The 18,748-nt window shown below is 36.7% G+C and overlaps 1 protein-coding gene across 6 annotated transcripts in view; it reads right to left on the reverse strand.

Moving 5' to 3' along the window:
* Window positions 1-18,748, reverse strand: part of ERICH3 (glutamate rich 3) — a 97,724-nt gene that overhangs the window by 14,304 nt on the left and 64,672 nt on the right. For 5 of the 6 annotated variants that reach the window (XM_070746169.1, XM_070746172.1, XM_070746171.1 and 2 more), the window contains 4 exons: window positions 17,138-17,400; window positions 15,476-15,742; window positions 7,985-8,401; window positions 3,746-3,880 (listed from right to left, as the gene is read on the reverse strand). In XM_070746169.1, the coding sequence (XP_070602270.1) occupies window positions 3,746-3,880; window positions 7,985-8,401; window positions 15,476-15,742; window positions 17,138-17,400 (1,082 nt within the window). Of the gene's footprint in view, window positions 1-3,745; window positions 3,881-7,364; window positions 8,402-15,475; window positions 15,743-17,137; window positions 17,401-18,748 lie in introns of all 6 variants that reach the window. The other variant, XM_070746174.1, reaches the window with a different exon arrangement.

Below are 18,748 nucleotides of genomic sequence, written 5' to 3' on the forward strand. Positions count from 1 at the left end.
TTTTTTGATTTACACTTTAATAGGCTGAGTATAACCCTTGCTGGATTTTTATAAACTTTTCATTTTCTTACTTTACTTACTTTACCTTTTGCTCTAAGTTGGTGGTGAGTTAACACACTCTCTGGTAGTGAAAGCTATTTGATTGATTTATATATTTTGACTAATCATGTTTTGGTGGGAGGTTTTTTTGCAAAATCCCTTCTTTCATTTTTTGGATGGGGATGGTGCCATCCTAGTCTCCCTTAATTTTAAAATTTCAGCAAAAAACATGTGATATATTTTATTTTCAATCGACTTGGCATTGAGCAGCAGGAGCCTGAGCCCGGGGTCCGGATTTCATTTGTCACCAGCACCCCAGGCTGAGCTCATGGGGCCAGAAAAAGGGATCACTTTCAAGCAGCGAGCTCTTGTTCCCCAAGAGTGGCCTACCCCATGTCTCCTGCCATATCTGTCTCTCCCCAGCAAGACCAGAATATTCCGGCCCTCTGCCACCTCAGAGATGGGCTCCCCCACACTTCCCACCTCCAAAGCGTCAGGCAAGCTGGCCCTTCCTTTTGGCTTATTCATTCCAATCATCTTCTCCGTCCAATCATATACACTCATCCATCCCTAAAATTTAACACCCCCCCGCCCCGTAAATTAATTAAAAATAGCAATAATAAAAAACACACATACCAGCAAACCATCTATACACACTCAATCCAATCATTTCTTAGAATAACCCCCCAGAAAGTTATTTAAAGCGATTAATAAAGCACAGTTTACACTCCCTACCCTTAAAAACATTAAAACATTGCAATTGATTAAAACAAGGTTACAAAGATGGTAAAAACAATACTTGCTGAAATGTTAAAAATATTGAATAAATTCCCATTAAAGATGTTAAAATTGTTAGAGTCTTAGTCCTTAATCCTTCATGGAGGGCTTAGAAAATTAATAAGTGCTCTTAGTTTCTCTCCTTTCCAATGAGTCCTGCCTTTTCCCCTTCTTAGTTCTTTAAAGTTTATGGCAGGGAAAGCTGTGGTCATTAAGACTCTTATTTTCTGTCCAGAAAATGACAACAACCTCCCAGTTCTGAAGTCTAACGAAGGGATCGTTGGCATAATGACACAGTTCCAAGGTGCTCTCAGCGCAAAATAAGGAGGGAGTAGCTGTTTCCTCATCCTCATCCTGCTCTCACCAGCCAACGCTTCGATTCTGTCCATCTCAGCAATTCTGATCCGCTTCAATTTCCTCCTTCGTAGTCCCCAATGCCAGTCACTCTCACTCACCGGCGTCTTCATTCTACTCGGGAAACTGCTAAGCAAATCCCAGCCTTACAGACGTTCGAATTTATCACAACCCAAACAAGTTAAGATTAGTAGATAGAAATTTAGGATTTATGTAATTTCAACTGCGTTATTAATATTAACAGTATGTTAAAAACTATTAAGGACTAGAAATTGTGGGGATTTTGAGATACAGTCCCAGGATTGAGTAAATACTGTTAATACTTGGCGTTATTAGTAATCTTATACATTTGGAATATTAAAGTTATGGTGGAATAATGAGTAATATTTAAATATTAAGTAGTAGCATTTAGTAGGGGAGAACAAATACAAAGTGCAAAGAAATTTTATTTATGTTTAAATGAATTAATGGCAAAATGATAAAGGATAATGAGAAAAGAATAATCTTATGAGGGAACATTCGTGTGTGCAAGATTTTGGTGACTTTTGCTTCCGCGCATGTGCAGAAGCAAAATTGCACGAGGGGACACGCATGCGGATGCGAGCGCCTGAATCAGCAGGATGTGCGTGTTGACTACATATAAACATGACCAATGGATTTTCATAGTATTTTATTTTTGGATTGTTGCCTAATTCTGTTTACACTAAAGTCTTTTTACTTTAATTGGAAATATTGTACAAACTCTCAATGTATCCATTAATTATGTTCAATAAATTGTCCTCTAAAACCTTAAAAGATTAAGGAAAATATTACAATGGGATATATATATAAGAAGATAGATTCTTATAGACCTTTCTAACCTGCATGCTCTAGACCTTTATACTATATGTGACTTTCAACGAACAATCCAATACATGAGATATATCTTGGAATCAAAACTTGTTTTTTAAAGAACAGAACTAAAGAAAGTGCATATAATTCAGCCCGGAGAATAAAAGAGAGGAAAAAAGTATACAGTATTATTATTAAGAAAACCTCAATTTGCCTTCTAACAAAATGGTTTATATGAACAGTAAAATTTGCATGTTATTGTGTGAAGTGGAAGAAAGCATCTAAAGTGTTACCTGCTGGTCAGCCTCGTGAAGAGGCTGTCACTCTAACAGGTATCCCAACGTTGGGGATTTGGGCACTTAAGGCCCAAACTATACATTGCAGAAGATAAGTAACTGATACTGACTTTCATTTCTTTATAATATCAAATAAAATTCAACATCAGTATATATTTATATGTTTCTTCATGAACATTAATAACATGATTTGTTGAATAAATCCCAACTGAAGGTCATGCATAATGCTAAGTCATAAAGCAGAGTTTAGAAACCAAAATTGCTGGGTTCCCACAACAGGCAATCAGAACTGTATACAGATTGCACCACCTGATGTGCATAAAATACTTCCCTTCTAGCAACAGCATGGAAACTTGTCAAGTATTTACATTTTTCTCCTACTATACCTATGACTGGATTTTGCATGGCTGAGATTTCAATTTACTACCAGAGAGAATAAACAGCTATTAAAATCTGACTTGGACTCTACCCATTCTTAAAACACTCTAGAGTAGGAGCGTAACTTTATTTGTAGAGTCCCAAAGAGTTATTTTGGAGGATTCCTCGGAGGTTTCAATAATTTAAGGCAATTTCATCTCACTATTATGTTTTCTTCCATATAATATAGAGGTACAGAAGATCCTAAAATGTGACTTGTTTACTTTGTGTTCATCTTGTGGAAAAAAATGCCCACTTAAGATGTGTGTACAATTGTTGAATAGATGAAGATGAACAAGCAAACAATGTCAGGTGGGCATGGTCCTTTTTTAAAAAGTTGACCTCCAGGAGGTACAGGGAATATATTTGGTGATACAATCTTGTCACCATTAATGACAAGATTAACCATGGGTGCTTATATGGAAGAACTGGGAGAGTCTGGGAAATTAAAAGATAAAACTGATGCATTCAACCTCAGATTGACTACATTCATTTGAATGTTTAACTGACCCAGGAAAAAAGGCTGTAATATGCAGCCAAAATTCAGCTATTATGCCAGCAAACATAATCTAGGCCAGGTTTTTTCAACCTTGGCCACTTCAAGATGGGTGGACTTCATGTGTGCTGGAGAATTCTGGCAGTCGAAGTCCATACATCTTAAAGTGCCAACTTTAAGAAACACCGATCAGGGTTATTCTAGAAAGCTCTGCTTTCTAAGGCTGGAGAAGGCCCGGGGAAATCTACAGTTGTTGTTCCTGACCTAAATTATATCTGAGTTCCCTGAAGCCTGTATAAGAATTTTGTAGCGCATAGGGTGATGTGTGCAAGAAAGGGGTTGAAGGTGAAGCAGCTTCAAAAATCACTATTTCCTGAGGGAGACAGTAGTGATTGAGAAACTTTTTCCCCCTATGGAAGAGAGAAAAAGAAGAAGAAATGAAAATATAAAATGTAAGGTCTAAAACGTCAATTAGACACAGCATTTAATTAGAAAGTAATATTGAAGACACATTCCATGCAATAGTAGAATTTACCTTCAAATTTATCTTGAGCAGCTGCTATGTGTTCCTCCTCTTCCTCTGTACTGTAATCACTAGGTTCAGGTTCAGAACTCAAAAGCTGATCTTTTTCAATAGCTTCAGCTATTTTCTCTCTGACCAATTTGCGATCTTCCAAAAAATAGTACCGCAATCATAAAAAGAGAGCAAAAGAGAAAGCAAAGTAAAATAAAATAAAATAAAACAAAACCAAGCCATCCTTGAACATAAAAGGAGCATACAATTACTCTACAACTAGCTAAGGATGGCAATTAAGATTCAGCAAAATTCTTCACTTTAAAAATAAATTATGTACACATATAAGCAAACGTCATTCGTTCTTTAAGCAATGAAAATTTCATGCAATGCTATCTCTCCTATGCAAAAAATTACACAAAGCACTCACCACTTTCAAATACCACCAAGCTATAAGATCACCTTTGTTCAGAAATGGTTTTAATTTGTGCACAAATTAAAAAAAATAGAAAGGTATCCTGAAGGCCGGATACAAATAACAAGAACAGGAACAATGCAATTGAAAAGCTATTATTCTATCTCAAATAAACTAAGGGCATCCTTGAATACTAAGCTTCCTGACACAATTCCAATAGTTTTGTTAATTCTTTAAGGCAGTAAAATAATTTGCAAGTTTTGTCTCATTTTGATTTAACAGGAAAGGCTGAATGCAAATCCCCACATGCTCAACATGTGCATATATGCAGTTTGGCTATGCAGTTCTACATTACTACTACTACTACTACTACTACTACTACTACTACTACTACTATTATTATTATTATTATTATTATTATTATTATTATTTTCATGACAGCTTAAAGAAATACTGATATTTTCATTGTAATTTTACTGTGTTTATAATTAGATTATTTACATTTCACTTATTTATAATAAAATATGTTATTAATCTCTTATTCTTATCAGCTCAGAAACTATGATTTTTCTGAACAACAGCTCTTTTTTTGTCCAAAATGACATTAAAGGAGAGAGACAGAAATTGCTCTGTAAGAGTACAAAAAATCATCTTCAGCATTTATGTTTTGTCTTTTTAAAAAGGAAAATACTAAAAGCTCTTTTTAAATCTGGACACCCTATTCATGCATGAGCCTTGGTGGTGCAGTGGTTAGAATGCAGTATTGCAGGCTAATTCTCCTGACTGACAGCAGTTCGATCCTGACTAAGGTTGACTCAGTCTTCCATCCTTCTGAGGACGGTAAAACAAGGATGCAGATTGTTGGGGTCAATATGCTGAATGTAAACCATTTAGAAAGGATGGTAAAGCACTATGAAGCAGTATATGTCAAGGTGCTATTGCTATTTTGTAAGAATTTCTTTAGCATATATTTTGTACCATAAAAATCACTTATAGATTAATATATGTATAATGAAGTAAATCCTGTTTGGTGCATAGAGATTCCTTTATTTTATCTCTACAATGTAAGCAAGGTAGGTAAGAACATTGTGATGTGCAGTTTAAGGCTACAATGGATCCCAAACAACCTGCCACTAATCCAACCATGAAGAATACAACTAGCATTGTGACTTTCAATAATTAGAAGACCCTCATAGGATTGGCACATACATAAATTTCTGTGGGTTTGTGTCTAAGCTTTCTTCCTCTTTTTCCCCTGCCAACAGTATTAAAATCTCATCTGAAATGTTTTAGCCCTCTATGGACCTAACTAATTGGTCTGAGATCTTTGTTATCATGGCTATCATACACATATATTTGAAGAGGTATTGGAACTATCAACTATTGATCAATGATCCCAAATCTAAAGCTAACCTAGCATTTCTCAACTTGAAAACTTGAAAATGTGTGGACTTCAAATCTCTAATTTCTCAACCAGCTTTCTAACAGAACAGTCTCTGGGAACAGAAGTCCATATATATTCAAATGATCAATGTTGGAAAATATTAAATCTAACCTAATCATGTTTTTTTTTATAAAACCTAACCTAATCATTTTTATTTATTTTTTAAGCAAAACAGCCAAAATAAACAGATGTACTCAACTGGTGCCTGAAACTCAAGGCAGGGAAGCTAAAAGGTTATAGCCGTTAAAAAAAATGGGAGGAGGGTTAATGCTTTTCACACTGAATTTGGGCAATGTGCAATATGTGCCTAAGAAATAAGATTCATTCAATTGACATGCCTTTGAGAAGTACCACCTGTAATACGTTTGTAAGAGAAATATCCTTGCATTATTTTCACATATATGCTTCTTTTATATGTGTTTTCTGGGCTACTCTTATAACCTTTTTCTCTCTCACTATTGGCAAATGTTGCAGTCTGTGGCCAACTTTAAAACAGGGGAGACATTCTGTGTATAGATAGTTGTTCTGTGAAAAGGGAGGTGACCAAATCCGATCACAGCACTTGAGTTTCAGGCCATTCTTAGAATTTGATCTCTTACCACAACCTAATAGATTAACTAACCATTATATGGTCTTAACGATTTGCCATGGTTGAATATATTATTGTTCCCAAACCCATCCATTAGAATGTTCACTTGTCCCATCATATTCTCATTCAGAAAAAGTTAAGCAATAATTTTTTCTTTGTTTGCCAGGATATTCACCAAGGCATACCATATCATCCATTACTGCCTTGTAAAACTTTTTTTGAAGATTTGTTGGTAGCTGGCATTTTTACTACCTTCAATCAAAGTGGCAGAATCTAAAGAGTCTGCTAAATGCTGTACTCACTGAAAACTAAAACCATTGCAGAGTCATTTAATGATCCCGGTACGAACAAAATAGAAATGATGATTTTTCTTTTATGCTAAAATCTGGGCCTGGCCCTTGACTCAACCTATATGATTTCTCCACTCCTGTGTTTAATATTAGAATATGTAATTCTATATATATTCTTCTTAAGTGCTTAATTTCATTCCTCAGTTGTACTTAAATATTCATCTCATCTAACAGTGTAATTGCAAAGTCACTCATATTGAAAACCTAGCATATGGATGAAGGAAAGTATCTCAAGCAACTAAACACCTATAAATAATTCAGCATAATTATGCTGAGGTTTTTTTTTCAATATTCCTCCATGTTTTATACATAAAAAATTGCAAAGCAATGAAAAGCAATCCAGCACCAAGATGCTAGCAAGTAATTACCATTTTATAAACTTCTGCCCCTGCCAAACTAGTAAATCCAGTAACACAAAGTAATATGAAACAATCTATCAAAATCTATTAAATTAAGCAAGAACATAATGTATTATCATCCAAGGAACATATTCCAAACCTCAAATCAAAAATATTAGCATGACTTATGGCTTTCTTTCATGCCTGCATCACCACTGATAGCATGTTAATTAGTATGGATTGATTCACCCTTACAATATTTCCATCACGAACTCAATTAAAATAAAATATATATTTTTGGTCTTTCTTGTCAAAGGGATCTGAGATAGGAAACAGGAATGATTATGTAAATAATATGTATTTTATGATTAATAATAAGCACATGGGTTACAATTCTGGATATTGTGGCCTAATATATTTAGTGGGCAACAGGTTGGAAAGGTTGATTTGAGCAATGGTAGCCTAGATGGTCAAATAATCAAATAGAGAATAAAGAAGGCTAACCTAAATATGGCAATCCATATTCTCCACGATCATGAAACTCTGAAAAAAAATCTTGTATTTGGAGCTCCCAATTCATTGTTCCAAATGATAAAAAGACACAAAAACTTGTTTTAGACACTATGTTTCTGAATTTTTACAAAAGTTACACAATTACTTTGATTTTGTTCTTTTTGTATGTATTCTACAACTATGATTTCAATGATGGTCATTATCAATTCCAGGCATATTAACTGATAAGATTCATTTCATCTCTTCGCCCCTGGCTAAATAGAAATTGAATTAATTCAGTCAATAAATGTCCCATGCACAACAGTGATAGAGACAAGAGAAAGACTCACAAAAGCCATAGATTGCAACAGTACTCAATTCCAGGACTTGAAAGAATAAGATAGTGTGGCAATTTCAAGACAATATTCTACTAGTTATCTGTCACGTATATCAAAGTAAAATCTTGCCCCATTCAAGGACAGTAATAGATTTAGGAAGATTCAAGCAGGATTTTTATTCATATACAATATCAAAACATGGCACCAGAAAATCAGCATTCATTTAAGAATCCACAAAGCAACATACTTGTATTCACCAAACCCATTCCAGATCTCTCTTGAAACCATACTCACCACCTTCCTTATCTTCAGAAATCTTCCTGCTCGGATATCCTTCTAGAGCACTCCTTTTCAAATGCACTAACTTATCCTTCTCTTCCTCCTCCCCCATGTCTAACAGCCCTATAAGCTTGGGCTTCCCATGGCCCGGACTCATGTCCTGAAGGGTCATCTCCACTTTCTCTTCATAGAAGATATCTGGCACATTCTTGGTGCTCAAGCTTTCTGTTTCTGTTTCGCCCAGGTTTTCCTCTTCTTCCACGTCAGTTCCCTGACTTCCTTCCCGGTGAGATTTGGTGGTTTCGGTTTCACATTCTGAATGAACATCTGTAATGTCTTCCTCTTCATCATGCTTCCTGCCTTCAAACTCAGATTCGGTACCACTGCTGTATAATGTGCTGCTGCCAGAGACGGAAAGCAGTTGTTTCCTACCTACAAAGAGTAAAAACAATTGCAAATTAATGGTGTCCTGCACCTGACCCATGGGATCATTATTTGTGAGGTCAGATAGAGAAAGCTACTAGAATTAAGCATAAAAATAGTGCCTTTCTCCTCAGAAATGCAAAATATTGTTTTTAGCCTTTCTAAAGGAGCCTGTCAGGTCCCATAGGGATGCTGCCATTCTGGTGGGAGGCTTGGGTGGGTGGGGCTTCTGTGCATGGGGTTTCTTTTGCTTTGGTTTGCTGTACCTCATGGAAAAGGAGAGGGGCAGCATACAAATCTAAATAATAAAATAAATAAATAAATAAATAAAATAGGGAGGAGGGAAGGGATGTGCCTCAGGTCATCTTTGAGCCATTTGTTTTATCTCACCATTGGAGAAAGGGAAAGCTAAAAGCCTGGGAATTGACAGTTATCACCTTCTCTGAAAACTTCTTTGAACCTTGGAATTGGGTCAATGTTGAACTGAGCATTGGGAGGGGCTTTGCTGGCAATGATTTAACCTAATGCTTTGAGTGAGTAACTACAGAATCTGCCTATATTTCCTTTGCTGTTCCTTGCTTTTCAATAAAATTCCTTTCGAAATGATAACCATTTCAAGAATTCTGCTTTCTTGAGAAGACTGGAGAGGCAGGACCTTACATAGCCCTTAGGTCATCTCCAAAGGTATAGGATTATAATACACAAAATTCACAGACATCATGGTAGAAGATGTTGTCTCAACCCATTTGTGAAAATATATCCTTGAGTGAGATTTTAATTTCAAGCACCTTTTAATATTATCTACAGTACTGTTACAACCAACTGATTCAATTTGTCAATTTAAGTCTGCTCATCTAAGACTGTCTGCATCTGAAGAGCTGGTTGCAAAAAAGACATTCTTCACAAGTTGTCTTCTATTTACTACTGTTCATTTAACAATGGTTTAGTTACAATAGTCTCAGAAAAAGTTATTTACAACCTGTCCTCAAAGTTCCCATCATTGCATCATACTCACTGTCCTATGATCACAAATTGGGTGCTTGGCAATCAGCTGATATTTACGAACAGCTGCCATATCTTATGGTCACATGATCATGATTTTATGACTTTCTTAGTCAGTTTCCAAGAAGCAACATCAATTGGAGAACTGGATTATCTTACAACCATATGATTCACTTAACAACTTTTGTAAAATGGTTGTAAAACAAGACCCAATCATGTGATGACTCACTTCAAAATGGACCACAGAATTAATCTTGAAAATCTGTACATCATCATTATCATCATTATTAGCTATTTATTCTTGACAAGTAACATCCATTTATTAAAAGATGTCTATAATAGAACTCTGATTTCTGGTGTCTTGCCCATTGTTAAAAGATAATCAACTGTAATTTCTGAAAATATTTTAAATTGCTATTTCCATTTGTGCTGTTCTAAATAGTCTGCAAGGTTTGCAGACTTTTGTAAAGCAAACAAGTTTGCTTGAGCGAATATGAATGGTTTTAGTTATCTTTTGCCTTACACTAATGTAATGCAATATATTTTACAGCCAGTGTTATAAAAATGACTGCATCACCATTGAGAAAACCATTATAATCTTAATTTTCCAGATGGGAAAGCAAAGCTGAAGAATATATAACTAGTCAGTACATACAGCCAGTCAAGACCTTGATGGGAGCTCAAATTTAAGTAATCTGTGGTCCAGATCTGAATAATCTGTTGTCAGGCATCTCTTAGTTGACAAAGCAAGAAAGTGTTTCTCACAAAATGAAAGCTCAGATAAATTGATTTATTGCAGCAAACCCATGAAGCTATGAGGAAGAATTCCAGAGACTTTTGTGAATCAACTGCCAGCTCTATTTAAAATAATCAATATTCAAATATCTTGTGTCTCTGTCTCCTGCCTGCTATCCATAAAAAGCTATAAAATAATCTCTTTTCAGCAGGAAAATTTCCAGCTTCCTTTATTTGGACAACTGCCTGATATAGGGTTGTTTATTTCTAACCATTTGCAAAATAACCTTCATATCTATGGTCCAGCTCTAATAAATGATGTAGATTTTAACAGGAAATAGGGATGCTAAATGTCCCATTTTTTGTCCAGCTTTATTTAAACTCTACCATAAACTTGCACAATCACAGTACTACAGTGAAGGGAAACCTTCTGGTCAATGGTCCTAATTTGGACCATCTTGTCAATGAACAGTGATATCTCCTTCCTCAATGACACATCCTTTTCCAATGCTGCTGATCTGTCTTCCTCGCTTTCCCTTTGTCTTGCTCTTCATCTCAAAGGGAGGTAAACATGGTATGGGCAAAACCAGTAGTAGCAGCATCAGCAGCAAGTCCTGGCTCTGTTCTAGCTCCTTTTCATTCAAGCCTCCCTCTTCCCCTCGAGGGTGAAATGGGATGCCAACGAGGGACTAATGAGTCGTCAACTCCACTGATATTCATGACATTCTGCTACACAGTAATAGTTGCCATAGGGGATCACCTTCATGACTTCATGCCTTTTGATGGGTGCATGAACCCAAATGTTACCCCCCGAAAAGTATAGCAAAATAGAAGCCAAATTTGACTAACATACAGTACTTTTTCTCTTACCAACCAAATGAATGCACAATCGCTCCATCCACTTGAAAAACACACAACTGACTTGAAGCTTTATATTATCCCCCTTTTTATACAAAGTATAAGTGATGCAAGTGGGAACTAAAGTTGGTGGTGCTTGCTTTGCCATGGCTTATGAGGAATATGCAAAATAGCATTAGATTTAAATCTCCAAGAATGTAAAAAGCCACAGTATCTTTCAGCTAGCCAGCTCATTAAAAATATTACCGGAATTTTAGAGAACATGAACAGACTAATAGCAAAATTGCTGTTTGCAGCCCTCAGCAAAACATACATGAAATGTTTTCTCTAACTAATGAGTCCTTCTGATATATTCACAGGATTATGGTCTACCAAGATCTGAAAAATGTAAGTTCAGACTCTCTGACCAGCTCTTAACAAAACAATGGGAGGGGGAAAAAATAAGAGTAAAGATTCCTTATCTATCTGGAGAGGTTATTAAAATTTTTCACATTGGGAGAAATGTTGCCTTCAATTAGACCTGCAAGTCTACAGCTGTCAAGAATAAGCACAGATTTTATGGTTCATTGTTCCATTCTACTTTCCATTCTACATTGTTCCATTCTACTGCTGCAGTGCTTGAATTTTAATTTTTAGTCAAAAATAAATAAAAAGCATAGTCCCTCAAAAAAATTTCTGCACTACTACCTGAAAATGTAGATAGATGATAAATGATAGATAGATAGACAGACAGACAGACAGACAGACAGACAGACAGACAGACAGACACAGACAGACAGACAGACAGGCCAGTAGGCAGGCAGGCAGACACAGACAGACGCCTGCATGCACAAATATGGAAAGAAAGAAAGGAAATTCATAGTGTAATACATCTGTTCTCTACGTCTGAACAGTCCAGCATAAGATGCAAATCTGACACTTTTAAATCCATTGAAAATATATGCAAAAATTTTAAAAAGATTATATATACTGTATATAATCTTTTTCAGCTATAAAACAAATTCAGTCATGGTATCCAGGCACCTGAAAGAAATGGGGATGAGCTTTTAACAAGGATCTAAATGTTGTATAGTCAGTAGAACCAAAAAATAATGGAAATGGACAATTAAAGGATGGTCCTTCGCCTTCTGATTACTGTCCCTGTCTGGGCAATCCTCTATTACAAGAGTCTCCAAACTTGGCAACTTTAAGATTGTGGACTTCAACTCCCAGAGTTCTTCAGCTAGCAAAAATTCTGTGAGTTGAAATCCACAAGTCTTAAAGTTGCTAAGGCTGGAGACCCTGCTCTATTACACAGTGAGACTTCTCATCCCTCACCCTATGTCAGTGATGGCGAACCTTTTCTTCCTCGGGTGCCAAAAGAGCGTGCACGTACACTATCACACATACGCAAGTGCCTACACCCATAATTCCATGCCTGGGGAGGGCAAAAACAGTGTTTCCCCGTGCCCTGGAGCCACTCTGGAGGCCTGAAATGGCTTGTTTCCCAACTTCTAGTGGGCCCAGTAGGCTCGTATTTCACCATTCCCAGGCTCCAAAGGCTTCCCTGAAGCCGAGGGAGGGTAAAAACACCCACCCCCATCCCCGTGGATGCTCTCTGGAAGCCAAAAACACCTTCAGAGCCTCTGTGCAAGCCAAAAATCAGCTGGCCGACACACACATGCACATTGGAGCTGAGCTAGGGTAACAGCTCGCATGCGAGCAGATATGGCTCCATGTGCTACCTGTGGCACCCGTGCCATAGGTTCACCGTCACTTCCCTATGTTATCCATATCACATAGATGTAGAAAAATGCCTACAAAAGAGAAAGGTCAAGCAAGTCACTCACATTCATTTGGACGCAAAAATTAGCTGCTAATTATCTTCCCGAACACTCAGTATGATCATTGTTGAAATTCAAATCGTATCAATGGCCCAACTATTTAAAAAAAACATTCTAAAAGGTCCTTGAGGCAATGTAACTGAATACCTGTTGTGGTTTGGCCACAAGCCTCAGAAGACATGCCAGCATTTTTAAAAAGGAAGAAAATGCGCAAATATGCTTATTGATGATTAACAAAGATGCAAGATTATGATTGCCACAGCCACTGACTGTGTAAAAATTGGATTTGTCTCGATCAGAAGCAAGATTCTTTTCCTCACAAACCAATTCCAAACCTGATTTGACAGCCCGAATTTGCTGTTGACCTATAAAAATTTGCTGCGTTTCCTATAAAAAATTTGGATCTTTCGGGCAGATGCATCCATTTCCCAGTCAGCCGCTTTACCTTTGCCTATATTTTCACATAGAATATACAAAAGCATATACAGAAGTAAAAGCAGAATATACAAAATATATTTTGGAATACAGAATATACAAAAGTAAAAGCAACATTAACATTTGGTTTGAAATACAATAGTGTTCTTTCATGTAAGGCTCATCAAAATGGGAACAATTTTAGGGATAAGCAGATGTTCTGCCGGATTCTCTGGTAGGAGCCTCTCAAAAATTCAAAGGTACAAATTTCAGACACACACACGTTTGAAAATTCAAAACAATGTTCTTTATCACAAAATTCAAAATAAACTCAGCACTCTTTTTGTATTGCAAAGAGCACTCGTCCCAAAACAACCTGGTAGTTTGTACAAGTCCCTTATCAGTTTGTAAGTACTTAGCTTGCAGCTGTGAAGAAAGTCACAGCCCTTCTTCTTCCACGAAGTGAAACACACTTTGCTCTGCTTTGGTTTCAAAGTGGTGAAAAGTCAACAAACAAAGGCCGGAGTCAGCATGACATTAATGAAACACAACAATCAGATAATTCTCCACAACAGCCAAACCCACACACTGCTATTTATAGCAGCAGCACTAATTACAGCAGCTCCACCCAACCACAGGTGGCCTCATTTACTTTTGTAATAATCCTTCAGTTGTTGCTTCCTATGCATCACTCTACGCATGCGTGGATGTGTCATTAATTCTTGTTCAAAATCCAGAGATGATACAGATGATTGATCTCCTCCTGGGCTGTCTGCCAAACTCTGCTCCTCCCTGTCACTCAGGCCTTCTTGGTCAGAGGAGACTTCGTCGGCAGATTCCACTGGGAGCAAAACAGCTGGGCCAGAGCTAACCACAACAAGCAGAAAAGCTTCAAGGGCAACATTGGAATACATGACAGTCATATCAAAAGCAGTAAAGATAGAAAAAAAAAGCAAGAGGAAATCAGTTTTGTATCAACAGAAATCCCAAAAGCTGTCCGCTTTCATAATCTTGCATATGTGCTCTGCTTTAGACCTGCTTCTACACTTTTTGTATTAATGAATGGGAAATGAGATACATCCTTCCCACTAGATTATTTATGAAAATGGGTGGCTGCAAATACGTACAGGAAATAATTATCTCCATCAGTCATGCTGACTGAAAAAGAGAGAGGTTACTGAAAATCTTATTTATGTTCCTGAAACAAATCCTGTGACATTTTAATCTCCTTGTGCTAATAATTATTGAGGGTTCGCCACACTGAGCTTTTGTTCCCCACCCAGAACACGACTGGCCCATGAACACATATTTTTCATTTTAAGGTTGGGACATTTCACTGAGGGAATGAACTGAGGGTGGGTAGAAATAGTGGACCATAAAGTGCAAGATCACAAAGATAGCACAAGACATCTCTACCACTGCTGGCTGGCTGGTTGGCTAGCTGGCTGACTGGCAGCAGGCAGGCAGGCAGATGGAGCTGTTGACACTTTACAATGCTAAAGTGACATCTACTGGCTGCCCTGAAAGACAGTGGTAAAAATGTGGGAGAAAAATATGATTCCAACTCAGAAAAGACAATGCATAGAACAGACCATTGCTCGTACCACAAGACTTTGCAAACGACGTGATCAACTGTACACTCGCTTTTGTTTTCTTCTACTGCAAACTATGGATTACAAATTATTTGAGTTTATAAGAAAATATTCTCATCTTCTCTTTTGTTAGCTAAGTGGCACAGAAAGTATTCAAAGATCTACTGACAAGAGCTTCACAAGAACCTACATCAGCTTTTGATTTGACAACAGTACATAGAAGAGTACAGAGAAGAAAAAGCATGTAACATGGTTTTGGGGGAAGTTATTAAAAATATAATGAGAAAGCAAAGCTTCCCTTATGCCTTGTTTTGTATAGCATAGAATAGTGTCTACTTTATTCTACACAAAGAGCATTTGCAGTTCAAGTATGGAGTACAGACATAATTCACAAGAGATTGTAAAATTTCATTCTGTAACCGTCAAATTCATTCCTGTTCCTACACTCCTCTTTGGCTTAAAAGATATGGAATCAGACTGAATAATAACAACAAACAAACAAATAAAGAAAGAATGAATGAATGAACAAATGAACGAATAAATAAATGAAAATCCAATAATAAACGGTACTTATCCATGACCATGGAAATGAAGAGTCCTCTGAAATATTAAAAAGATATTAGGATGCTATATTTTAGTTGAAGAAGAAAAAAACTAACCATGTTTTCTCTCCTCTTCCTCTGTGTAGCTTTCTGTATATCCCTCACTTTCATCTCGTTCACTCTCAGAAGTCCGTGAAGATTTCCGTGACGAGACTTTCTTCTTTCTTTCACGATCAGAAAGGTCTATTTCACATTCAGACAGCCGCTTCTCTTTTTCACTCATTTGTTCAACAGAAGGTGCTTCTTTCTGAAGTTTCTCAATTATCTCAAATTTAACTATCTCAATTGGTTTCTCTTCATCAGCTTCAAAATCTTCCTCATATGCTGAAATAAAATGATACCTTATGAGATAGAAAATTGACTGCATATTATTACTGATTCTCATTAACCCACAAAAGGTTAACCCATGAGATTTTATTCCCCTTTCTACTTAACCCCTAAAATATAGCAACAACATCAAAGTTAACAGTGGACTGAAGATGTACAATGGTTTTTGCTGTTAAATGTAATTGTTCACTCTGTTTTTATTCACAACTTCTGGAGACAAAGCTGTTCCACTGATTAATTGTTCTGTCAGGAAATTTCTCCTTAGTTCTAAGTTGCTTCTCCCCTTGATTAGTTTCCATCCATTGTTTTCGCCATGCCCTTAAAGTGCTATGGAGTATAACATCAGTGAAAAACTACCAAATTTTTTACTACTACACTGTGGGCATGGCTTATGCAGGAGGCCCTGCATTTTCTTTCAACAACTTTCAGTGCAAATTGGGTGCTCTAGGATGGAGCTCCATTTTCGCTACCCCACTGCGTTCTCCCCCATCCGGGCAGTAGCCCACCCCTACTTGAGTTCTTTTTTGTGGCAACCACTATCTCTTTATTCCTTTCATTTGCCTCCCCCCTGCCCCATTATCTATAATGCCAGGAAACAACAAGGAACAATTTAAGGCAGGGGTGTCAAACTCAAGGCCTGGGGACCAGATCCAACCTGTGGGGTGCTTAATTCTGGACCTTGGGGCCACCCTGGAAACAGTGAAGGATTGGCCTACGCCGCCTCTGCTAGTGAAAATGGATCTCAGGAGGCTCTCCTGAGTTCCATTTTCGCTGGCAGAGGGTTGCAGGAGGCCATCACAGCCAAAAATGAAGCTCAGGAACCCATTTTCACTAGCAGAGGGCTCAGGCCATCACAGGCTCCCGACATGAGTGATGTTGAGCTGGCCACAGCCTCCTACCACGCTCCTTTCCTCTGAGGTCAAACACAACCCTGTTGCAGCCCTCAATAAAATTGAGTTTCACACACACACACACACACACGACACACAGAGAGATTTAAGGAAACAAATTATTATCAGTAAAATGCAACCAAAGCATCATAGATCTGATTATATTGAGCTCTCTCTATTCTGCTTGTGAAACTCCATTAAAACAACTGGTATAAGATATTCAGTTCCTATTGCAGGTCGGATTCTGTTTAACTACTTTGGCTTTATTGAGTGATTGATGACAAGGATGAAATAATAACAACAGCTACCTTGGGAATTCTAGGAACTCAAATATGGCACTCCTGGATTCAGGATCGCTGTTTCAGATCAATTCAGCTTAAAGGATTATTTCATGCAACTTACACTGATAAACAAGAATATTTGTAGCTCAGGGTTGAAATGAGGGGTCCTCTGAGAGCACCAAGGACCCCTCACTGACCAACCTTCTCTTTTCACACTATACCTTCATAAATAGCAATTTTCTGGGTATCCTCAAATTCATCTTTTTCTCTTTTTTTGGCTTCCAATTTCTTTTCTTCAGCACGTTCTGCAGCTCGTTTCTTTAACGCAGAAGCTGAAGGAAAGTGAGTCGGTAATACTTTTTTTTCCTCTTTCGGCTTGTGTGTCACTTCCTCTTTCTTCCAATCTTCCTGTTTTGTGGTTTCTTCAATAGTCTTCCTTTTTGGAGGTGTAGGCTTTCTGTCCAGGCCCAATGTAATGATACATCTGATAAAAATTGAGTATAATATTATAAAAACATTATTTGTTTGTTTGTTTGTTTGTTTGTTTGTTTATTTATTATTTAGATTTGTATGCCACCCCTCTCCGCAGACTTATTCTATGGATTCCTAGAAAATAAAATCACAGAAAGTTCCTGCATTTCTATTTTTTAAAAAAAACAGGTATAGATTGTATATATATATTGTGTGTGTGTATATATATATATACAGTAATGGACAGCCAAAAATTTTACTGCCACACTATGGGTGTGGCTTACTGGTCATGTGACTGGGTGGGAGTGGCTTGAACAATCATATATATACACACTGTGTATACTGTATTCAGTATATGAATTGTACAAGCATTACCAAAGTAGCTGGAGAAATTTTAAATTGTTGTACTAATAGCTAATTGACCCTAGTGAAAAATTGTATCATGAAAGGGAGTCCTTTCTTGGGAGGGACGTGAATTTCCATTTGTCAGTCCATCTTCAGATCAATGGATTCATAATGCATCAAGGGAAAATAGGGCAGAGGTTTTAAAGTCTTTTTAGAAAGGAATGTTGGATGAAGCTTAATGTAAGGAGAAATGGGGCAATTGATTTTATAAAATCAATTTTGACGGCAATAGCTACTCTTAAGTCTCTCATTGAGTTGGAGTCAGAGGGATGTGTCTCTCATTGGCCTACATAGTTTAAATTGAAAGAAAGGTTAAACTAGGCAAAAAAATTATAGGATTGTAAAAATGTACAATATATAAAAAATGAATTTGAATTTGTTCTGTGCAGTAAGGATGAACATGTTATTGCCAAGGTTTATAAATTGTTATTGAAACTGAATATGGAGAATAAATATGAACATTATTATTGACTCAATAGGCAAATAATTCTGGGTATGATGTAGTACTAGTACAATGGGAAAACATGTGGATGAAGAATTTAAAATTTATCTTGAATTATAATTCAGAGGAAAATGTTTATAAAATGATGTACCAGTGGTACTTAACCTAACAAATTGTCAAAGATGTATAAGGGTACTTCAAAAATATACTGGAAATTTAAATGTAAAAAAGAAACGTTTTATCCTCTTTGTTGCATTTGTGGCAAAAGAATTACTGGGATAAGATTCATATTTTAATACAGAAGATTTTCAAAATAAATATAAAAATCGAATCAAAGGGTTTTCTTTAAAGTTTAATGGAGAAAGAATTTGGGAAAAAACATATTTTGAAATTTGTTATTACATAGCAAAAATACTATATATACAAAAAAAGAGAAAGAGACTTTATTTGTTATCTATCTATCTATCTATCTATCTATCTATCTATCTATCTATCTATCTATCTATCTATCTAT

The sequence above is a fragment of the Erythrolamprus reginae genome, chromosome 3 (genome assembly GCF_031021105.1).
Source record: "Erythrolamprus reginae isolate rEryReg1 chromosome 3, rEryReg1.hap1, whole genome shotgun sequence".
NCBI lineage: Eukaryota > Metazoa > Chordata > Lepidosauria > Squamata > Dipsadidae > Erythrolamprus > Erythrolamprus reginae.